Here is a 24,893-nt window from a genome sequence, read left to right on the forward strand (position 1 = left end):
AAGTACACTTCACTGAGAGCATTTCCTTAGAGTCTTCTAAAAGAAGTATAATAGACACTCTTATCTTACTTTCTCTCATGAGCCATTTACTTTGAATCCTGTGTAGTACATAGTAGCTTTGTAGCACTCTAAGAAGTTCTATTACCATCTATTTGTAAAGCATGTTTAACATGTTTAACAGAATGAGACACAGAGGACATATATCAATGATTTGATAATTTTGACCAGGTTATAGTTTAATAAGAATTAAAATGACAGTATAATAAACAATTGCACTTTAAAACATTTGAAAAATTAAAAAAGTACACAACAAATACCCCACAATTATACATCTTGTAGTTTTTATACATTACTATATGAACATAGAGGTTAAGCATGTATAACCTTGTCAAAAGAAATGGTATTTTATGTTTGTATAAGTTACAAAAAATTGAGACAGTATACTACATAGTGGTTTATTCGGTTCTTAAAACATTTTTGCTGTTTTAAACTGGGTAGTAGTGTTTTGGATTTATTTTTACAGATTTCAATACTTTATCAGAAATGGTTGCAACAAAGCTAAAGCAAAGTAACACTTCACTTCATTGGTATTTAGTGCAAATCTTTGTTAATTTAACATGAAATGTCACTGTTGCACATGTACACTTTAGAAATGTTTCCATCAAGTACTGTACATAATACAGTTTCCATTGTTACACTAGATACCTTTATGGTTGAAAAAAAACTCTGCTTTGAAGCTTTAGCTTAGGACCATCCTTAATGAAAGCTCTATTCTATGTGCTATAAATGGATTGCATTGGAAAATTGCATCCTTATGTCATGCACGATAGCACCTAATTTTGCTATGCTTTTCAAATTACTAGAATCTTTAATCCTGATTTACTTCACCTTCTCTGTATTTCTACCTGGCTCCCCCTCCCAAGAAAAAATTGTAAAGATGGATTTCAGGCAGTTTAGTTATTACATATCCATACTGCAGGCAAACTTGGAAAAAAATTAACCCTAAGATTCACTAATTCCTGGTGCTAGCAGAGCAAAAGTAATTACAGGGCCAATCCTTTCTTCAGATATTGAAGGCATTAAGTTGGGGTTTTCTTCCCAAGCATTTGCTAGCAACATTGTCTCATTTCTGCTTAAAACATATTAATTACTTATATTCATGGTAAAGGTTACTTTAGAGATTCTGATTTTAAATATGAAACTGAGAAAAACTGATGGCTTAAAACATCCAAGAAAGATCATCTTGCTGCTGCACATGTACTCAATCCAACACGTCCATTGTATTTGTGCTACTGTAACCATGATACTGAGCCTCTGTTTTCTGTTCAGTGGGAAAGGCTGTATTTGACAATGGCTTTTGCTGAAATTCCTTTTTGATTCTGGGAGCAGAGTGTACAACAGGTTTCTTTCTGTTTCCTGCGTGGTTTAAAATGCTGTTTCTCATGCTGCTTACAGCAGTTTGGCTAAAACACTTCCATGAGACATATGTTATATCATTCTATAATGATGTCATTTCTTTTCATGAAAATCTCTCCCTTCATGATGTTGTAGGCTTAAAGGTTCTTTTGAGCCTTATGGTTGTAAGAAGGAGACTTTAAAATTTTTTAAAGTCTTCCTTGTAAAACTCAGTTGATTTACTTAATAGGGTGATATTTTAAAATGCAGACCTAGAGATTTCTGTGGGATGTTGAGGATAGTGATGTTTTTATTACATTTATGGACTTTGTCCTTTTTTGTAAGAGGGAGGGGGTGGACATTTCTACTTTAGTTACGTGAAGTAATAAAGTGTTCAATTGCCACACCAGATACCTGAGATGGGGTAAGTAAACTTTTTGAAGTGTTCTGACTGTATTGGTCAGAGTACAGGAAGTTACCTGAACTGCCTGAAGCTGCATGCGGAGTAAAATCGGGAAGAATGCAGAGTTAAAACTCCTAAAACTCTCACTAACTTAGCTTTCAGTTCTCAATTAACTTCAGCCAGTCCTACTCCTGTGGGAACTTACTGACACAAATTCTACAGGAATATGCATTCGCACAGGAGCAGGTTAATTCCAGTCAATTGATTTAAAATTGTAAAGACACAATCACTGTCTCTGTGCAGCATAAATCTGGCCAAGCACAAACAGTGATGCACTTAAATGACTAGAAGAAACAGTGAATCCCTGACTTCTTTCTGAGAGCTTAATGATATTTGTTTAAAAAATTGTGGCTTTTTAAGTAGGATTGTTTTCTTAGAAGTGAGAGTGTATAGATGTAGTGTGTTAATCCTGTGATGGAAGAAGTTACCCTCAGCATTTGGATGGTACCATCTACTTATCATTTGCATGTGGAACAGTGTATCCTGAAGCTCTTCCTTAGGGAAAAAGCTTTCAAATAGCAGGCAGAACTGGCAGTTCATACAGTTTAACATGTTTTAATAAATTATGACTTAAGAGAAGGAAACATGCATCTTTCCTTAATTTCAACAACAAAGTTCTGAAAAAATTGCTGAGATCTCAGCATAGAGATCTAAAATTCCAGAACTGAATACCAACAGAATTTTAGAAGCTTATTCTTAAAGAACCCTTATTCTGTTCTGGCCCTTACTATGATACCTGCTAAAATTTACATCCAGTATCTGAGCATTCTCAAGTTTCTGAGAGAGTCTGGCTGTGAAATTTTTGCCATGACCTCTTTTAGCTATTTGTCGAAGCAGTGACTTGAGTAGACTTTACAATGAGCTAGAGCAAAATGGTAATCAGTTCAGTTTTCAGTCCTTCCAATACATGCATTTTCAGTTTTGTCATGTGTAAAAAGCAGAATAAATAAAAGAAAGCAATTAATAGTCAGCAATAGAGATGTAGCTTCACAGTTTACTTTATGATCTGTGGACAGTCACTCCAGGCTTTTGCTTTCCTCTTGGCTAACGCAAGCCAGGCTGGTTCTGTTGACACTGGGTTAGCATCAGGTGTAGAGAATCTCTTGGCCACCTCCTTTGTAACTGGGGTTGATGGAACAGAATCTGAAATTTCCACTTTTTTATGGGATAGGGAGAGGGAAAAAAAAACAACATTAGTTGAATTCTGTGCTTTGTTGCAGGATTCTAGAGATTTCACTTTTATGTGAAGATACTCTAACACTAGATACTTATTTCCAGCACTTTCAGTTAAATCTTGCTGTATTTGCAAGATAATAAAGTTAAGAGGAGCTAAGTTTCCTTTCTCAAAGGTGACTCCAAGTAATCTAACTCACAAAAATACGGACAAAATGTTTAGTCCTAGCACCATCCAAAGAAAGCATTTCCAATTTTCTAGTCTTCCTCTTTAAGCAAACAATGTAAAGTAAAGCTAGGGGGTTTTTTAATGCTCTTTGGTAATGCAGCTGCTGCACACATGTAAACCAAATGTATTCAGTAGCATTTATATTCCCTCTTCAGAGAAGAAGGTGGTCCTATAGCTTCCTGCCTCAATTAACCCTGCCCAAGGGACTGTCCTGAAAAAGAAAACCTGCTTTCCTCACTAACTGTTTGACACATTTTCTTCTAAGTAGTATAAGACAAAAAGCTGTCTCCATAAGAAAATGTGTTTAATAAACAAATGATTTCTAAGAAGCAGCTTCACAGAGCAGAACCATGGAAGTATTGTAGAAGTCGAATGGGAAAATAAATTCTGAGACAGTGAATGTCCTCAAAGGCAACCTGAATGGGATTAAGTCCTGTCTGAAACATACCGAGTAACTCTAAAAATCTTAGTTGCAAAATGACTCCTTACTCATGCCCCAGTGCCCCATCTTCACATATTTTCTTTTTTAGGAGCCAATTTTTTTTTTTTTCATGTTCAAGTTCCCAGTTACCTTAAGTTGCATTTTGAGGTTTTGAATGTGTATAAAAGCTTTAAAATTGTGTAGAAGCTTTAAAATTGCATGGATAAAAAAAACGCTCTATTTTTCTTTTTAGTGTGTCTTTTATCATATATTTTTATCTGCAAGTAAGTGAACAGTAGCAGCAGCAATTTCTGTAGATGGACACTTTGAAAAGATAATGATTTTAAATACTATGGTAATTTATGCTATTTTAAAGGTCCCACACTCTTATCAGTTCCTGTAGTACAAGTCACAAGTGCAATTTTGATATACACCACCTACAAGTTGTGGGTGTTTTTAATGTCCTTAGAGGAGGACTCAGCAGACTTCCATTTTAAACATGTCCTAGGCTGGTCTTCTGTCTTAAATGCTCTTCTAACCATGGGAAGCCCAAACTGGTCTTATTACCCACAAATATTTGCATATATGTGTTGTTGCTAAAGGCTGCCTGGCTCCAAATATAGTCAGTAATCACAGGGAAATATAGTCACTATTTTTTAAGGGCCAATAGAGTTCTGTGCTTTCATTTCAGATATTTCAAAATGGGCAATTCCTCCTAAATTTTCTTCTGAACTGTTACTCTAGTGCAGCCAGAATGACCTTGGATAATTGGGTTTTGGCCCTTTGATCTAATTTGGCATCATCTATTGTGGTGGAGCTTGATTTCTGCTAGAACTGACCATATACAGCGTAACACCATGCTGAGTCTTTGGGGGTAGGGCTGCAATAGAGCTCCTTAAAAATTTCAGAAATGCTGTAAAGCATGAACGTTTTGGGAAATTTATGTAAGATCTTAGAATGGTTTGGGTTGGAAAGGTCCTTTAAAGGTCATTGGCCAACCCAAGATGTTCCAAGTGAAGTTCTCAGGGACATCTGCTCTTGTGTGCAGCTACAGTGTGAAGATCCAGCTGCTGAATCAACTGAATATAGGCAGGTATAGGGGTTTGTCAGTTTGGGACAGTCTGTAACAAAGGAGTAGCACTGGTTTAGCCTTTCACAAATCAGTCGAGTTACCTCATTGCTTGCAATAGTTGCATTTTACAGTTCTTGGCTTGAGTGGTACTGAATAGATGCAGCTGATACATGTATTTACTTTCAAAAAATGCTATTTACTTGCACAACTTTTAAAAAGGTTTCTTCAACACCTATCTGCCCCAAGACCTTTCCTCTAGGACTACTGTTAGCTGGAGATATACAGGCAAGTCTGTATTTCAACAATCACCTCATGCCACCCCAAGTATTATGCCCTTTGGGGAAGTATTTATTTTAAATTACCTGCCTTTTGAATATGGGATAGTTTTGGCTTAACTGAAGTGATAGATAAAGCAGTAAGTTCTGGTTCCAACCTACCATGCCAAATATTTGACTGGGAGGGAGAAGTCCTAGATTCAAAGTAACAAACTACCTTCAACTGAATTGATTATCTTTTTCATTTTTCAAATGAGAATACTTATTTCCAGTATTGGGCGGGGGGGGGGGTGAATATTTCTCCTTGGAAAACTGGGAGGTGTGAGAACATAACATGCTTCATTTGCTGCATAAATATACTTTATTAAATAGTTAGAAGTTAAATATCGTTCCCTGTCTGTGCTAACCCCCAACCTAAAGGCAAAACAGTACTGCAATTGCAATTTACGGTAAATCAGATCCCTCTAATGTGCATTAGTTATGTTCCAAAAATACTGTTGGATATGGCTTGGGGAGACAGCCTAATTTCATTAACTTGAACTGGGGCAGTTCAAAGGAATTGCAGCAGTGCAGCCTTAATAACCTGTGGAGACTGGTAAAAGTCTGTTTAAATTATGTATTTCCATCATAATGGCCAGAACATGAGATGGGAATAAGTTGTGTTATTCTATGGAACGCATTTGTAATTCTAGCAGCAGTGTATGAGGGAAAGCAAACCCCCTCATTCACTTTCTCAAAAACATGCAATACCACCTCTAAAGTGCATTATTCCTAGAATGAATCTGAATCTCTCAACTGTACCTGTCACAGAAGTTGGAAGGGTGTTCGACTTTTTTAGATGCTCCCTTCTTTCCAGTCTTGACACAGCAGTCTCAATTTTCTTCTCTCCTTCTTGAGTTGTAGATTTCTGCAGTGTGCTTGTCTTGCTGCCGCTACTTTTATTATCTGACTGATTACTTACAGCAGCCTAGAACAGAAAAGGAAAACTACTAGATGAGAAAGTCTGTCATGTAATGGCTGCAAGTTAGAGATGACACACTTGATGCTTTCATTCATCACCTGTCTTTTCCTTAACATTCCTTTTTGGCAAAGGATCACAACACTGATACCTCTAAAACCAACAGTCATTAAAGACTGTAAAAATCCCACCACAAAGTTTAATTTGTCATGTTGTCATTTCAGTCAAAATGCTGAAGAGTTTCAGTCAACCCTCCCTGTTAAATGCAGCATTGAGACATACTGTGCATCTGTGGGCAACTTCACACCCACTGCTGTTTTCTTCCATCAGTTATCTATGTCTCAGGTTATGCATGTATCCATCAGAAATTTGGTTCTCATAACAAACAGCAAAATATATTTAGTTATCCACACACTCTTCCTTTTTGCCATCTGTGATATTTACATACAACATCACTGTGCAGCATCACTTTGGTACTGTATGTAGAAGTGCTTCCCTTACTAACAGAAAACCTTGGAGAACAGGAAACTATTTGGAGAACAGGAAAGAATTCAATGCCTTCTTTAGGCATTTGGCTGTATCATGTTTGTTCATTTCTTTTGTTCATCCTTATTTTACCCAAATAGTACATGCTGCAATAAAAATAAATTCAGACTTACTAATATTCACCTATAATTGCATATGCCAGCTGTTATTCCCCAAGCATTAAAGGTTAACGTCTCACATAAGCTCTGAAAGAACCACATTGCACTCAATTTTTATGTTCCATCCCCTACACAGTAGTTCTGCTTATGATTGTCATTAACTACCACCTGATATCATCAGAGTTTACACTAAAATTGCCAAACTATTGCATTGTTTTTTTCTCCTGGAGGTCTCAGTTTTGCTAAAGGGAGCTCCAGACTGTCAGAATACCTTTTACTCACTTTTTATCTTTTATGAAGTCTTACCAAACATAAAAAAGTATTCCCACATAAAAAAAAATTAGCTAACAGTTATAATTATGGCATCAGTATTTCTAATGGGCAGGTTTCTAAAGATTGCTTACATTTTCTTTGGCCAGTTTCTCTGCTTGCTTTGCCTCTCTGGCTTGTCTTCTCTCTTCCCTCGTAGCTTGCTGCTCACGAAATCCCTTTTGCTTTTGCAGTGCTAATGTAATCCAAAGTGGTTGTGAAGTTTCCACTTTTTCCAACAATTTAGAGCCATCTAAAGAGTGTCTGCTCTGAAGGACAGGCTTTTCTGAAAGAAAACATGACAAGAATTGATTGAGTAATGCATATCTCTTGTCTTGAAAAAGCCCTTACAACTTGTCTACCTTGTGAAAATGCTGGAGCTAAGCCCATTGAATGCCGTGTCAGTCACAGACCTTTGTGGACTGCACGACAAATCCTGAAACAGATTTTATGCCTCAGGAATAAGACCTAATTCAACACACTCACCCAGCTGTCCGAATTTATCTTTTTTTTTTTTTTATGTGTGTGAAAAAAAGAAATAAAAAATCTGAAGTTCCACTGAGATACTGTTTCAGAAGTGTTCTGATTGAAAAATTCAAGAATGAAAAATTGTGGTTTCCCAATGAAATGGTGAATTCCTTCCTTGATCTTTTGAGTGTCCTTACTCTGAAAGGGTAATTTTCCCTCTTATCCAGGATACCATTTCAGGGCACAGGGACTTTCAACTCTCCTCTGAAGAGACATTGTGGCTACTCTAATTTTTTTCATCACTGAAGATCGGCTCTGAAGCACAGACTGCTGTGCCCAGCTGTATTGCTTAAAGAATTTGCACAGGATAAAGGGACCTAGATTTTAATATTTTTTTAAGCTAAATAACATTTCTTTAAAAAGAGGAGCAACAGAATGTAGATTTTAAAAATTACACTATCTGCTCTGATAACACCAGAGTCCATCACCTGGTCCACTAGAGGCAGAGGTAACATCTCTGCCAAGGGAAAACACACAGACACTTCTGTTACCATTTCGAAATTAACTTTCTTAAGTAGGTTGCGCTGGTCACACTGAATTCATGGGCTTCTGAATTAAATTATGGGAAGTCACACTCCTTCAGCCCTAAGCACAGTAACAGTCCTCCACAAGTAACATGCCAGGTAAAAATTATAGCTTAAGATCAAATATCTTCCTCTGGACCTCATTTTGGAAATGCAGACAATTGCTAAATTTGCTTGGAAAGATACATACCTTTCTTCAATGGCTCAGGCTTTTTGTCATTTTTTTCTCTCCATGGAATACTTAGAGATGGGAAAAATGACTTCTTTTCTTTGACTTCTTCCTCTTCATTTTTGTAGTCATTGGATGGTATGGATTGGGCTGCATTTGCTCTGTCTTCTTTTCTCCACCCACCATCTGATTCAGCTTTAGCCACCCTTTGCCCCAGCATATCAGATAGGTTTGATCTGTTTATTTTAGAGAGTGGAGATGATGGTGGGGTCTGGCTGGTGGGCTTTGGAGCTAAAGCAGGTTTCTGTGGGACCAGTGACTTGCATGCTGGTTTCTCATGAGCAGGTAGAGCACTCTGGCTGGTGGCTGGTGGGACCACTGGTGTGCTCACAGGTGGTGAAAACACCACAGTAACTGAAGAGTCTTTTAAATTACCAGGGATGTTTGCTCTCCCAGTGCCAGGAGAGGTACTTTCTTGTGGAGTGAAAACAGAGGATTCTTTCTCACCTTCTGTTGAGGTGAGTGGGTCAGGTACACCATCAAAACTGTCTCCTGCACTGTATCTTTTCTTTTTCTTTTGCTCTGCCTGTTGGTCATAATGAAAACGTAAAGAGTAGTTTGTCCTTCGTAACTTTATCCCAAAGGGAGAAACATTTTCGTCTCCATTTGGTAGTGGTTTATCTGCTTTTTTTGTGCTGTTATTCTGCTGATTTTCTAGAGAATTGGGAAGTTCTGGCTGGGGTGAATCCTTCCCCATAGAATGTGGAAAACTTGGAACAAGGAATGATGGAAGATCTTTTGCAAATTTACAGCCTTCAGTGTTGTCTGTCACTTCCCTATGGGTTTCCATTTTCTCCTTAGGCTTTTCAGCTAAGTTATCCTTAAAAGTGGAAACCACATCCTCCTTTGAATCAGCAGATGAGCCAGTGGTTCTCCCCACAGCCACTGTTTCATTGCCTTTTGACACATTTACATTCTCAGCATCTGAATTGGTTTTTGAAACATCTGAAAATTTCTGCCATGCTGGTGTTATTGAGAACTTTGCATTTGCAGAGAGGGTTTTCCTCAAGTTGCCATGGGGAACACCACGTCCTCGGGGTGTCCAGTCATCACTGTGCCTGCAGACAGCTACTCGGTCTCTCTCATTATATTTGTTGTTTTCTGCATTCTTTAGGATTCTGGAGCGAATAGAGGCCCACTCAGCCATTACAGCCTGGTTGTTCAAAGCCTCTTGTGCATGTTTCATTTTACTGCTGCTGGGTTTGGGATCCTGTTTTTTTCTCTCAGACTTCTCTGGAGAGGGAATATCCACAGTCTTCCTCTCTTCTGTTAAGCCAAGTAATGATTTGCAAGCTGTGTCCTTAATCTGGTTCAAGTTCACTGCTGTGCCACACAGCTGTGCTCCAGTAACCAAAATAGCTGTGTGGGGTACGCACACAGATGACGGGAGGGAATGAGAGCCCTTACTGGTAGTGTGCACCCTGCAGTCTTTAACAGATGGAGAAGAGACTCCTGTTCCTTTGATGGGCATAACAGGACTCAGATTTACTTTCTGAAATATGATCTGTTTATCTCCAGAAGACACTTGAAATGTGAAGGGTCTGGATGCTGTTTGTCTTTCATCTACCTCTTGCCACCGAAGTTCTTCCCCTATGCGTTTTTGTTCCTGAGCCTCAACTTCTCTCTTCAGTTTCTGGGCTAGTATTTCTTCTGCCGTTTTAGTCCCTTTTTCTGGCTGTTTAACTTTTTGGGAACTTGATCCTTCTTGGAGCTTCTCCTCTGCTGGATGTGTATCAGCCCCTCCAGCAGAACACAACTGATCTTTTTCTTGTGGCTGTTCCAAGGATTTTTCTTGTTTTGGCTGAAGATTTGGTCCTTCTGTGTCTACCTTCTGCTCTTTCAGCTTATTCCATTCATGTCCATTTGGTTCCTTTTGCTGCTTCAGTTCATCTTGTAGAACGAAGTCTGAACTTTCCATGTGCATTTGTTTTGTGAGTTTGTGTTTCCTCTGCTCTTCCCGTTTCTTTTTCTTATCCATCACTTGCTGGGGTTGTCCCTTCTCTGTCTTTTCTTTCTCCTTCAAATGCTCTCTTTGTTCCTCCTGTTTCTTCTCTTGTTTGAGGCTCTCAGGTTCTTTCTCCTGCTTTAGTTTTATTTCAACTTCTTCAAGCTCTTTCTCTTCTAGTTCTTGTCGCTGTATTTCTTCCTTATTTTGTTTCTTGAGCTCTTTTTGTTCTTCCAGCCAGTTTCTTTCTTCTTCCTTTTGACTGTCTTTTTCAGACCTATGTTGCCTTAATTCTTCCAGTGCTACCCTCTTCTGCTCCTCCGGCTCTCGTCTCTGTTTCTCCTCCAGATCCTTGTGCTTCTGCTCTTCCCATTCCTGACACTTCTCCTCCTCCAATTCCTGATGTCTCTGCTCTTCCTGTTCCTGGTGCTTTTGCTCCTCCAGCTCTCGTCTCTGTTGCTCTTCCTGTTCCTGGTGCTTCTCTTCCTCCTGCTTTAGTCTCTGCTGCTCCTCCCATTGCTGCTGCCACTGCTCATCCAGCTCTTGTCTCTGTTGCTCTTCTTGTTCCTTGAACTTTTGTACCTCCAACTCTTGTCTCTGTTGTTCCTCTCGTTCCTTGAGCTTCTGCACCTCCAGCTCTTGTCTCTGTTGTTCCTCCTGTTCCTTGAGCTTCTGCTCCTCTGACTCTCGTTTCTGTTGTTCCTCTCGTTCCTTGAGTTTCTGCACCTCCAGCTCTCGTCTCTGTTGTTCCTCCTGTTCCTTGAGCTTTTTCTGGTCCAACTCTTGTCTCTGTTGTTCCTCCTGTTCCTTGAGCTTCTTCTGGTCCAACTCTTGTCTCTGTTGTTCCTCCTGTTCCTTGAGCTTCTGCACCTCCAGCTCTTGTCTCTGTTGTTCCTCTCGTTCCTTGAGCTTCTTCTCCTCCAACTCCCGTCTCTGTTGTTCCTCCTGTTCCTTGAGCTTCTGCACCTCCAGCTCTTGTCTCTGTTGTTCCTTCACTTCCCAGTGCCTCTTCTCCTCCAGATCTTGTCTTTGTTGTTCCTCCAGCTCCTTCTGCATCTGCTCCTCCAGCTCTTGCCTTTTTTCATCCTTCATCAGTCTTCTTTCCTCTTTATGGCATGTTTTTTCTTCTATTTTCAAAGATGTTTCTCCTTCAAGGAGGTATTGCCTCCTCTCTTCTTCACGTCTCTTTTCCTGTTCTTTCCGCATCTCCTCAAGTTCTTGGCACCTTTTTTCTTCCATTTCTCTTTGTTCTTCCATTTCTACAATCTGTCTTATCCTTTCAGCTTCAAGGATACCCCAGTGATCTTCAATTCTTTTTTCCTCTGCCAGCTTCTGCTCATCTCTGTCCTGGATTAGCTTGCCTGCTGTGAAGCGTCCATTATAACTTGGGTATATGTCCTCATACAGCTGAGTTTCTAGGTCCTCTGGCTCAAATTCTGTTATTGTTAAACTTTGTGATCCCTAAAATTGGAGACAAGTTTGGGGTTACTGAACATTGACTGTTGGCTTGTTATCCTTTATAGTGAATAAAGAGTTGCAAATGCAAAAAAAAAAAAAAAAAAAAAAATTAAACGGTGATTTAGGTGAGCCAACACACCCCACCCCAATTTATGGATTACATCATCATAGATCCCATGTCTCTCACCTATTCAGATGATAGTCTTTAAAAGATAGAAAACATCCCAAGAGTGATAGCAGTATAATGCCAAATATTCAATCACCATTTGTTGTACATTGAGACCTGCCATTTCAAATTTGCAGAAGCCCAAGGAACAGAGCGTAAGTTTCACATGCCCATTCTCCTTCTACCACTCCATCCTTTAAGCCTGAAATAATGAATGCCTGCTTTGGGGCATTGTTTTGCCAGTTCTTTCATGGTAAATCTGGTACTTGCAGAGACAGAGCTGTTGCCTGCAGAAAAAAAAACTCTGCAATGCTAGCCAGGAAAGAACATTCCTCAGGGAAATACAATTTGTTTTCTTTTCACAAATCCTGAGCCAGGATATCTTCCTCATTAGCTGTGCTGAGACTCCAGTACTATTGTAGGAACCGTGGGAACTAATAAGATGTCAGGATAAAAACCAAAACAAATGTACTGTAAGTGTACAAAGCTACAATTTTATATTTCTCTTTATAGCTGTTGCAAGAGCTACATTACTTAAGTCTTATTCCTTCTTACAAGGCAAAGATATTATACCTGTCAGAACCCATGCCCAATTTAGAGAATCTGATTTTTTCCCAACCAAATTTTGCACCTATATCAGAGCAGTATTAACAGGAGCGCATATCTTCAGGCCTTTATGACCTAAAGTTTTAATAGAAAAACTAGGATCAGAAAGCTCTCCCAATGTAAAATTGTAGTGGAAGTACTTCAGATTTAAGTAGTATTTGTCACAACTGCCAATATTAAAACGTCTTTGCATCTTCTCTCCAGCTAGGATTTCAGATAAATAACAATGTTAATCAGATCTTAAATCCTATGTCTATAGATCCCAATACACTCAATTATGGTTATTTTGGACCCAGTTTCAAAAGTAATTGCCCTCCTCTCACTGTTTGGCCAGTTATTTAATACCTTTGTCAATCTCTTGTGCTGTCTTGACATCCTCTGCTTTTTTGGCTTCACCGACAGCTTGTGCTTAGCTGCACTGTTGTCTAGACGAGCAAGAGCCTGGGGAACTGAATCCAGATTGATTGTTTCAATTGTGCCAGAACAGGAAAACTGTCTTTTTGGCCGAGCTGATTTAACTGGAGTGATCTGTTTGTATCACAAAGACAAGAAACCATTATTAACCTATTTGTTCCATTTATAAATAAATAAATACATAAATAAATAAATTAGACACACACACACACACACATCTTTGCAGGTTTTAATTTAAAGGAATTATTAGCAGAAAAGATTTGAAACCCTGGCTTTCCATTACACAAATCACAAACTTTGGACATGAAAGTTACAGCTCTAATATTTTCCCATTTTCAGTACAACACACTTTTATTGTTTTCACATAAAAACTACTTAGACCATTCTATTGAAGTTTTTTCACAGTTTAGCTCACTCTGAACTTGTTGGGAATGGGAAAGCACAGGCAGGGTATTAAACAACATCAAACACTGAGAAATTTTAAAGTTTGCTTACTGTGAAAAAATATCTACATCTTTAAATAATTTAGATTATGCACTTCAGGCAGAAACAAATCAGATTGACTTATCTAAGCATCTTAATAGAACAGCTACAGAGCTGTACTCCCTGCATGGGAGATGACTGCAGCACTGGATCTCAGACTGGCACAGTGCCTGTGGAAAACCTTCCCTCCAGAGTCATGTGGAGTTATCCAAGACAGAGCCGAACAGCAAAAAACTAAAGACAACACTGGCTTTGATGGGTGCTATATTTCTCGTGCCCTTCAAATGCTTGGGTTCAGAAAGTGTAAATATAAGCAAAGTGATTCAGTGAGGCTCTTTTTGTGAATAAATAGTGGAACTGTATGTCTGGGCATGTAAGACTGAGCCTGTGGTCTGTCTCTTCTGTAAGTCATCAAACTATCATCCCAAGACTTGCATTTGGCATAGCACAAATGGAAAAAGAAGACAGAGAGGGGAAAAAAAAAAAAAAAAGAGAAAACGTCTTCTGTGAGGAAAGAAATCACATACATTGTTTTCAAGACAGCTCTGTAATCTTCTGAGGTTAAACATATGCTAATCAAGGAACCAATTACTTAAAAGCTGAGGGAACATTTTGCATATGCTTATTGAATTACATGCAGGCATAACAAAGTAGTAGAAGTACTTATGAAAATTATGACTGTGTGATTAATACATCAAATAGAGGAATGCTGCAAGACAGGCAGAAACTAGGTTCTGCTGTTTCCTGCAATCAGCTTTTAAGATTTCTCAATGTTAGTTATTGCTTATTTACTAGCTCCAAAACTGTACAGCATTCACAAAATGTTATGATCAATCAAACAATGAAACAAAGAAAAGAAAAACTGTCAGGCTTCTAATATTTAAAATTAGAATGTAACTCAGAGCAAACCAAATGTAAAAGTTTTTTTACCTTTTCTTCCATTTCATGTCCTGTTCCAAGAAAATTCATTTTTCTCAAGAAATCTGGAGTGTCAGTGGACTAGAAAAGATTACCACAGACAAATATTAAAATGTAAAGGATCTAGTAAATATGATTCAAAGGACTTGTGAAATCATGTATGTTAGGATAAGATTTTTCCTTCTTTTCTATTACTTCAGGACTGATGGATAAGCAATTCTTGTTCCTACAAGCTCTGAGCTTGTATTCACTGCTCCTTGAAACACTACTGTGTGCACAGCACTACAAAAGGCAAAACATTCAGGTTTCCTTAGCAAGATAATCAGGATCCAAAACAAAAAAAAGAGCACAGCTTTGTAGGATTTTGATCAGATCTCAATGATTTTATTTTCTCCTGACTTACGCATAAGAAAAAAAATACTAACCTGTTCAGGCATTACTTCTGCTGCAAGGAACTTCATGTTCCTGATAACTCCTTTTACAGAGCTAACAGTCCCCCAGAGTGATGGAAGCCAGGAAAGCTAGGACTCTTTAGCTACTGTCCCTCTCCAAGCCATCATGGAGAGGAATTTTCAAGGCCCAGGGCTTGAAGCAGCATTCATCACACACAGAAACCTTGTTTTTAATCATTCTATCACAGTATTACTTTGTAACCTAATGTGTGTTGGGATCACATTACACCACATGATTGTTAATATCAAGGCTAAAAGCTCAGCTTCACAACTACTAGTTAAATTAAACCCAGAACTCTTGCCACCAACCCAAGCCACTCAGTCGGGAAAATCGGAAGTCAAAAAGCATCACAAGAAATCTGTTCAAAGTAGAGCAGATCCATGTGGTCCTGGCCACCAGTTTTTTATAGAAGCCACCCTATCCCCCAAGGCCTATGCAGATAGACTTACAAGGCCAGCAGACGAGACAAGAGCAGAAACCAGGGAAGCTGCCAGAAATCTCTGATAACACAGGTAAGTAGTAGTGTGCAGAAACAAAAGGAAAGTACCGAGTGCTCTGGCCGACACTGTCCATGTAAAATTGGTTTGTTTGTGCCTACTGCCTCTGAGTAGGAATGATTGCTCCTTCAGTGTTTGGAAAAAGAATTATGCAAGGGGTGTTCATTTTGTTTTCAAAACATAATATTTTAAAGAGTAGGCGGTAAGAACTTAATTTCTCCCTTCATATATATATATATATAATTTGATATATAGAATTATTCTTGCAGATTTTTAATGCTTGAACTGTTGTATCCTTTGAGCTGGAAGTCTCTAGGTGACATTAGGGTCTCCTGCATGACCCAAGAAGAAGGCTGTCTGCAGAGAATCTATGTTTATCTCAAACACAGACTCACCTAGCACCAGGGTAGACAGTGCATTGCCATAACCTGTCCACAGTCCCACTGCACACTTTGTGCTCTGAGGCACACAGGATGCTCTTGATTCACCTTACCTGATTGCACCAGAAAGAGTACTTGTTAGGCAAAAAAATAGGCCTTAATTTGGTTTAATTTTTATCTTTCCAGACTGCTAAGGGAGAGTGTGAGTGTGCAGGTCCTACCCAAATGCCCAGCTCCCTGGCAGATTGAACCACAGCCATGAAAGAAGTGGTCACAGAGGAGCTATGTTGTCCCTTAAAGACTGATGAAGAATTTGGGCCAGATCAGCCATAAACCTCCCTTCTGAGTGTTTGTCTGAACACAGGCATGAATTGCACAGGACCCTTGGTGCCTCTGCATTTCACACAGGTAGAGCTAGTGTTAGTGAACAAGAGCAGAGGCTCCTGCCCCCGTGTCCCAGGATACTAAGGGCTATGTGTACATACTGGCTTGCTGGATGCCTTCTCCAAGGGTTCCAGGCAGAGTCAGCCTCCTCCAGGCATGAAAGGTTGTCACTCTACTCCTTTCTGCCATTACAGCAACACACTGAACCAGTCTTGCCTTAGAGGATTTCCAGAGACCTTTCCTCACTCACCGTGTTTCTTCACTGTCTGAACAAGACCTTTCTGGATGCCTAAATGCCCACAGCATCAAAATCTCAATGAATAATTTGAAAAATTATTTGAATTACATGGAAATATTATTTTAGGGAGCATTCAAAATGCTTCTCCCCCTTCTTCATCTTTGGTTTCTGTCCATGAGAAATATGCATACTTACTCTAAGACCTAGGATTTAGGCTTCACACACCTCTCATTTTGAAATGATTTTCCTTTTTGGTATTTGATGTTGTGAACAACTTTCCTTGCTGGGAAGTCCGTATTTTAAAATATTTTCTGTATTAGAAAAATTTCCTGTGTTCTAGCAACACTGGAAGTAATGTCTGCACTGCTGGAACCTCAGAGCAAACACTCAAACCAGTAATTCTGTGTGACCTGGCTCAGGATGCCAAGAGCATGCTTCCTACCAGGCCAAGAAGCACAAGCTGAGAGCTCCCTCCCACATAAAACAGCCCACTGAGCTCTGCTACGCCTCACTGGAAACATCTGCTACACCTCAGTGAACTTTGCTGCTTTAGTACTGCTCTAGTGCCATGGACATGTCAATTTAAAGTGCTTACTTTATTACCGCAGTCTGAGATCACCGTGTCCTGCTGGGTCTCCATCTCCACAGGGCTGCTGAGCAGCACATCCTCTTCTGTACTGGCGTTCGCTTCCCCCATTGTCCTCGCAGAAACTGTCATTTGTGGAGGCTGCCCAAATTTTATATTTTTGGCCAACTGTTGCTGAAAAAGAAGAAAAATAAAGAAAACAAAACAGCGATATATATTACAAGCGAAACAAGCCAAGTTCAGCTAGTGCCCCTTCTCTGCCTGAAAGCTGCACAGAAATATTCTGGGCAGCTTCTGACTCTGGACAAAAAAAATAAAATCCTGAGGCTGCAACATGATGGGCACCCTCTTTTCCCTCACAAGGTGACTAAGGTGAGGAATTTACTACACGATTTGTGATTTGTATGATCAATTCGAGCTCTTGACAGTGTTGCTAACTTTTGAAAATTTACTATGAGTTTTGAAACACTCAATTTCTTTTTAAAATCTGTGTTCTAGGTTAAGACTTTGTTTATAAAAACTAATTATGAAGCCTTATTGTTGTGAAGAAATAAGCTTATGAGAAAAGTGTACATTGAGAAACTAAAACTACCCCAAAAGGCATCCTTTTTCTTTTCTAGCCTCCAAACCCTGCATCTCATTCATTTGTATTTCTAAAAGGTATCCTTTTTGTAATGTTTAATCATAAGTTTATCATGTTAAGGGTTTGGCACAGCCCTGCCTTGGAGAGGCAAATTCTCAAAGCAGGGGAAACCCAGCTCTTTTAAATGCTTGATCTCATAGGAAGAATAGACAAACTCATGTCTGCTCATGCTCATGAGCACTGCCAGTCATTGCTGTTGCACAAAGAAGTTTAGGCAGGGGACATGGGAGATGAATGGATAAAAAAGCTTTCCCACCATTTATTTTCCATGTTGAAGCAATCTTCTCTCAAGAGTTACAAGGAAGTGCTCTTGAATTACATCAAGAATTAAGATGAATAAAATAAGAAGCATACACTATGTGTCCTCTAGCAAGGTGAGTTAGAAATTGCAGTCCTGGCTGCTGCAGAGACATGTGCCATACAGACTTTGAACTTTTGCAAGAGAGAAGATATTCTCTAGAAGGAGCAAGTGCAGCAGGGAACATTTCTGAATATATTCTTTTCCTGAAATATTTCAGGGAATCATTCTCAATTAGGAAGGAAGGGACTGTGGAGTTGTTTTCCTGCTTTGCTGTTTTTCAAGGACAGAAAATTCTCCAAAGGTGATCTTCCATTTTTGACTTGTGATACAATGAACAAGTAATTCAACTGTGCTGCCTCTATTCAATGGAATCCTTACACAGTACCCTGACATAAATTTGCTGCTGAGAGCTGTGGAAGATTGCAGTAGACAGTAGGTAAAACAAAGATTTTTTTCCCCCCTATAGCATAGAATCAGTAACATGGTGCACACTTGATGAATTGTTAAGGAAAGATATCTTCTAAAGGAGTTCAGGTCAGATTAGTCTTTCTTGCCATAGTTCCTAGTGGTCTAGACTCTTGTATCAAGTTTATCCATATTATCCCAAAAACATTAACAGATTTCTGTATTGAACCATTAAAAAAAAATTGCATGCAGAAACTCCTCATAATCAGGTTAGTAAATCAGAACAGCTCTTCTCAGTCTCCTCACTGACTTAGAGTTAGTTATTGATGCCCATTTGAATTCTGGCAGAGAGTGGTGAAATTCATATCGTAAAGCATTCTGGTGTAGTGGGCAGTTCTGAATGGCAAACTTTTATTCCCACCTGGATTACTGGCATAGTCTAAAGGCAAGGGTTTCACCAAGTCCTTGCAGGCTTTTATGTTAACAGTGCAACTCTCTGACTTGAAAACTCACATGCTTACATAGTGTACATGGGAGATGGCGTGGGCAAAATGGTCTGTATGAGATTTTGTGAGGCCTTCAATTCTATTCTATTCTTGCAGGCCTTCTGATGCCACAATAAAATTATTCCTGGAAAAAGTCTTAATCTGAGAATGTGTTTTCTAAGTTGAGATTGCTCCTTTCTTCTTCCTAAAGTCATGTTCCGAGAGAAATAATTCTCTGGGGCAGAAAACTGGAACTGTCAGCATTACTGAGCAACCACCTAGGAAACTAAGGGTCTGTGCATCTTTTCCATGGTGAGAACATGTACACATTAAAATATTGCTTGCAGTGTCTTTTGGAGGAAGGGATGGTGAGTTACCCTTTTGATCTGTTGGCAAGTTCTTGATGTGTGTGTGCAGTGCGAGGTGGGAGCTCAGTGATGGTGCTGCTGTATGGAAAGTCTATGCTTGAAAAAGAATGGCCTTTTTATTACCATCAAGGTAATAGAGGATCTACAGTAACCATGTGTTTTTCTGTATATAAAAGCTTAAAATGTTATTTTCCTGATATTTCCAAGGAATATACTATCCTCAATATTTATAGACTGTACACAGTCCTGACTGTTTTTTGGTTTGGAGGTTTTTCAGATTGTTTCAGAGCTTTAAAAGTTTGTTTGCTCAGACTGGCATAAATTAGTTTGAAGATTGAGGAATAAACTCTAGTAACCCTCTCCCTTCCAAAACAGAAGGTGCTTCCCTGTATGATTTCTTTATTGGCTTTTTTTGACCAGATTGATCCTAAAAAACAAAAAGCTCCACTAGTAGGTCTCCACTGGCCAGTTTCTTTAGGTGCATTCTAATCTCTAAAGCTGACACTAAATACCAAATGACCAAATTCCAAAATCTCAAATAGCTCATTGTAACTACTGAGCAAATTTATTCTTATTGCTTTTAAAGAGTAATGCTAAACCTGCTTCTTGGTCTTTTTTTAGAATGTACTGATAATGTAACTACAATGCAATTACCCTCTCAGAAAAATTCCACACTGATGCATTTTCTACCTGGTCAATCAGAAAAATTCTAAAAATGCATCATCCATGAAAGAAAATAAAAACCCCACAAATTTTATGTGGAAGAACACTAAGATAGTCTAGCCCAGAGATACATCTGGCTAGAGATACATGGAGAGATACATCAGTTTAAGATGCAAGACCTTTGAAAAGATACCATAATCCCTGAAAAGGAGCATCTGCTTTAAATTTCTCAAAAGTTTCAGTTAGACATATATTTCTGAACATATAACTAAAAATCCTCTGTAGTTAAGAATTCCCTGTGCTGACAGTTTGTGGATGATTGTTGTCTAAGGAGGATTATTTGTAACGCCAGTCATTAGAAGTTGCAGGCATGGCATTTTGTTCTTCTGCCATTGCACAGTCATGTCTAAATAGCCTTTTGAAAATCTCCACAGACTCATACTGGGCTCAGTCAAAGGACCTTGGTCTCCTTTGGTTTGTTCAAGATTTGTAATTTTGCAGCCAGAAACCACCATCTTGCTCTGAAATCTCTGGAGACACCACACACAGGGGAGCTTTAGACAAGATCCAGGCCAGGTTTATATCATCCATTTTTTTTTTTTTTTTCTGTAAGCTTCATGAGGTTCTGTAAGATTCCTGATAGTTTTTCCATTCACACACAACCTGGGTGGCTGTCATTGTGACAGTGAGGTAAGGAGCAGGTCTGTACATCTAATACAAAAATAAATACTGGGAATTTAGCAAAAAAAATGTTGAGTTTGCGCTCATCCAATTTTTAAAATCTTCCTTGGTAACTGGACAGCCCCACTTCTATTTCATGAGAAATAATTGCTAAAATGTGATACTCTTTAACTGACACCAGCCTCCCATTAATAACTTAAGGAATCAAGCTCCTAAGAAAAATTGTTCTGCGTTGTCTGGCACCTGCAGCTAATAAAAAAAGCCCAGACTTTCAAAGCACTCTTTTCATTTGCATAGGAAATGCCACAGAACAAGTTTTCCATATTAATTGGCAAAGAGCCCAGATGAGGCTGTACATCTCCTCTCTCACTCCCGTTTGGCTTCTATTCTGTGTACATGCCTACTTGCATGTGTGTTGGATTCAGGCCCCTGAAACTACATCATTCTTAGGGCTTCATGCCTGGAGTGAATCCAAAACTGGATCCGCTGAGCTGCTTCAGTAAAAAAACATTAAAACAGAGTGTACTGTTTCAGCTGATTCCATTCAAACAAGGCTTCCAAGAAACGCTGGTCATAGCTTCCCTTCAACTCAAATATCTACTCTTCATATCTGTTTGCAATGCCTAAACATAACAAAGCTTGACTGAAATTACATTTTCTAGTTATATAGAAATGAAAAATAATGACTTAATTAATACTTGTCCCAAAAAGAGGCACACTGTTGAAATTCCACTTGGTCCTGTACAGTCTCTCAGAATGACACAAAATCAAATGCCTCGGGAATACATAAGAACAGGGTGAGCCCATACTGAGGTGTTGCTTGCAAATGCTCCAATGATTTGTGGCATCTGAGGAATTTTTATACAGTCCAGCTTTGCTTAAATAAATATTTCTTTTGATTTGGAAGTGTTACTAATTTCAACTGTTGTTCATGTGTTCTCAGGCTGTGAAAGACTGAATTGTACTATATTCGTTTCATCAATTCCACTCATTATTTCAGGCATCTGTATCATATTGTCTCTTATAATTTCTCTTCTAGGCTCAGAAGAGAGTTCACCTAATTCATGGTGAACTATGGAAGTGAGTCCACTTCTTAATCAAAACTGGAAAATCTGCAGCATATCTAAACAAATTAAATACCCCATTTTTTTTTTTAATTTTTTTTTTAAATAAAGGAGAGAATAAACTGGAAAAAATAATGTGAAAAGTTATATTGGTATAGCTTTAGAAAATAATCCAGGTATAAGATTAATATGGAAATCCATAGAAAACTAGGAAAATAACAAATATTAGCACAGATGTTTTGGATTCAACATTCAGGGAGAAAACTATTCCACTCTCCATTGCTGGAGCAGTATGTGGTTAGGGGCATTATATTTGAAGACATTACACTTGTGGGGAGAGTCCAAAATAGAAGAACGGTGAAGGAGCAAACTGTAAATGGCCTTCTAAAGGTGTGTACTTGCAACAAATCCAGACACAAATGAAGATTTTGGTGTAAGTGGTGACAGATCACTTATACATGCTCAAGTGTAAAAAGATTTTGTGGAGAGGTTTGAAGATACTGCATCTGTGGCATTTGTCACATCAGTCTCTCCTAAAGCAAAGCAGATCCAAAGAAGGAAAATTTTCCTTCCTTGGAAAGAAAGCTCATTTTCAAGGATTACTGTGATCATAGGAAAAAGAATGTCTGCCCAAGAAATACTAGAATGATTTAGAAAAAATTATAAATTCAGTTTATAAACAAAAAGAATTTTGAAATATGAGGAAAGCATTTAGGCTTCAGTGGCACTAGAAAATATTGGCAACAAAGAAATTAACTGTAAGAAATACAAAGCTAGACAACCATGAAGTCAAAATTCACTCCCAATTCTGAAAAATTCAGAGTATCATGGTAAAAGATAATAGCTTTGAGGTTTGAAAAATGGCTTTGTAGCTTTGTTGAGATCTGGGCAATAAGAAACAGAAGATACATTGAGAGTAGCTGGTAGAATACAGATGTGCAGTGCACACTGAGGGAAGCACTGGCTTAGTCATTAGCTAAGATATGCTAATGACTAAAAGAAATGTAATCCAAAATTTAGCAGCCACAAGGTCTGACAAAAAGAAAATTATAAGGGTCATTCATCATTACAAAATCAAGGAAATACAAATTTTAAAAGGGGTCCTTCTGCATTTGACTGAGAAATTTGGATTCACAAAAAATGTTTTATCATAAGTAATATCTGTATAATAAATAGATGCTTTATAGTTTTACAGAGCAGAGAGTTTGTTTTAAACTACATGGCCACATGAAACAAAAAAGATGTAATCCAGTAGTTGCTAAAGGCCATAAGTCATATGTCACAGTCAATATTTAATATTTCTTGCAGCTGACTGCTGCAGCCTCACAGATAGATGTCAGATGACCCGAGATAATTTCAGTGAAGGCGAGCAGTGGAGAACAAAGGCAGCAGCAGTGCCACACCATGGCATCGTCCCAGCAAGTGGGAGAGAATAGTGTAGACACTTCAGAAAACCGATGTTTTAAACAAGCTTCCATTTTGCTTGCTGCAGTTTTTATGAGTCTGAAATAAAAACTCTCTTCTGTTCATTTGCTGACCATTTCTGGCAAATATCAGAGAGGTAGAAGCTAAAAAATGTCAGGATATAGTTCTAAGACACTTTGATGGGAGAAAGGAAGGATGTAGAATGAAGCTCCAAGGGTTGGGTTGTGGGGTTTTTTCTGACATGCTGCTAGATTTACATTTTAAACATTCCTTGTGTCTCATTCACAGCCCTGTATGACAACTAAAGCAAGATCCCCAGAAACTAAGAGAGTTCAACATTAAGAGAACCAGTGCCTATGTGGGAGCAAGTTCGGGCTGGCTTACTACACTGGATCTTAAAAATTAGGTAATGATAAATCTCAGCAGTTCCAAAGGACGAAGAAAAGACTGCTTTTACAACAGCAGATGGCTTGAACCAACAAAAAATAACTTCAGGATACAAAAGGGCTACTGAAGGTTTAAGAGAGGTCAGGCTTTTCTCAGCCTGACTTCTAGCACACAGTAAAACCTTTGAACATGACCAAATTCTTTTACAGAAGGCATGATAAGATGAATACTGCCAATTTGAAAATCAATAAAACCAAATGAGAGCAATTCCAGAAAGAAAAAATTTACCTTTCACGTGTAATTAGAAAGAGAGAATTCCCACAATAAGCAGCTGAACCAGTGCACAGGCTGGCCAGCTGCCCAGAATACTACGGAGTTTGCACCATTACACAACATTTTTTGTGGGTTCATCAACACTCTAAAGTCAGCAGAAATGCAAGGCAAGAAGGGAGAAACACTTTGGCGGCCCACAGAATGAAATCCATCACCATCAGTATTAAATGGCTTGCCTTGCTATTCTGACTTCAAAACCCTTTTCCCCGTGCTGTCTCTTAGGTTTGCAAGCACAGGGACTTTTCCAAAAAAAGATTTAAGTTTTCCAGGAACATTTACTGTACCACCTCCAAAAAAAATCCTGAAAAGGGTTAAAATCTGCAGAGCTTTTGATCTCCACTTGGGGTGCAGCAAGTTTAGAGTCATCAGGGGAGCATGGAATCCTGGCCACAACTCTTTACTGAGGGGTATCTTGCCAGGTAAATGGAAACTGAGAGTGCTATGCTTCCACCCTGACATACAATCCTGGCAAAACCACCGTAGTGCTGGTGGCACAGCGATGACCTGGGACTCGGGGCTGGCCACAGAATTGCCTTTAAGGTGCAGAGTGCTCTTCAGAAGAGAGGACTGTCTATTCTTAACCCACCACTTTAAGAAATACAGATGTTCCCAGCTGGAGTTAGCTTGCAGAAAGAGATTTCAAAGTAGATAGAAACTTCTGGTATCAGGAGATGGAGTATCAACGTTTGCTGTGTCTGCAAAATCACACAGCAAACATGGGCTCATAGAATAGCAGGAAAAAAAGGATGGGGTATGGAGTGCATGAAACCTTCAAACAGGAATGATTGTCCAAATAACTCATCAGACCTGGGACTCAAGTCTAAGGTAAATTTAAAAACATGCAATGGGATTTTAGCATGACTTTGTCTTTAAACTCAGGGAACAGTTGCAGAAATCATGGCTAGAGAAATAGGAAAAGTTACATGGTGAGCAGCAATTTTTGAAGATACAAATGTGGCCCATGGACTTATTATAGGGAAGATTTCCACGGGTTTACAAAAAATATTCGTGGACATTTAGATGAATGTATAACTTCTGTGTAAACATGTAAGTACTTAAAAGTGTAACTTGGAATCTATTATGCATTTCTTTTCTGAATGAATAAGTGGCTCTCACCATCATCATCAGAGCTGAAAAATGAATTTCCTATGTTACAGGCTAGGTTCCAGCTACACTAAAATGACAAAAATGAACTACCATCCTTCAATTTCAAATAAAAAGGCAAGCACATTTTTTACATCAAGCAGCTGAAACAATATTCTCCCTTAAAATACACACAATTAACCACATTAAAAAAAGGCTTATGCAAAGTTCATATGAGCAAGAGAGTACCACTGGCTATTTCATGATTTTCAAGGCTGACATTTTGCTCTAATTTTCTTGAATTAGC

General features: G+C 38.7%; 1 protein-coding gene across 1 annotated transcript in view; it reads right to left on the reverse strand.

The window, feature by feature from the left end:
* Positions 1–205: 205 nt before the first annotated feature.
* CRACD (capping protein inhibiting regulator of actin dynamics) overlaps positions 206–24,893 on the reverse strand; it is a 36,200-nt gene continuing 11,512 nt past the window's right edge. The window contains exons 3-9 of the mRNA XM_058837847.1: positions 16,758–16,922; positions 14,223–14,291; positions 12,741–12,923; positions 8,182–11,626; positions 7,035–7,225; positions 5,830–5,995; positions 206–3,013 (exon numbers count right to left, since the gene is read on the reverse strand). Of these exons, the coding sequence (XP_058693830.1) occupies positions 2,853–3,013; positions 5,830–5,995; positions 7,035–7,225; positions 8,182–11,626; positions 12,741–12,923; positions 14,223–14,291; positions 16,758–16,922 (4,380 nt within the window). The 3' untranslated portion in view covers positions 206–2,852. The remainder of the gene's footprint in view (positions 3,014–5,829; positions 5,996–7,034; positions 7,226–8,181; positions 11,627–12,740; positions 12,924–14,222; positions 14,292–16,757; positions 16,923–24,893) is intronic.

This window comes from Poecile atricapillus, chromosome 4 (genome assembly GCF_030490865.1).
Source record: "Poecile atricapillus isolate bPoeAtr1 chromosome 4, bPoeAtr1.hap1, whole genome shotgun sequence".
In the NCBI taxonomy this organism is placed as follows: domain Eukaryota; kingdom Metazoa; phylum Chordata; class Aves; order Passeriformes; family Paridae; genus Poecile; species Poecile atricapillus.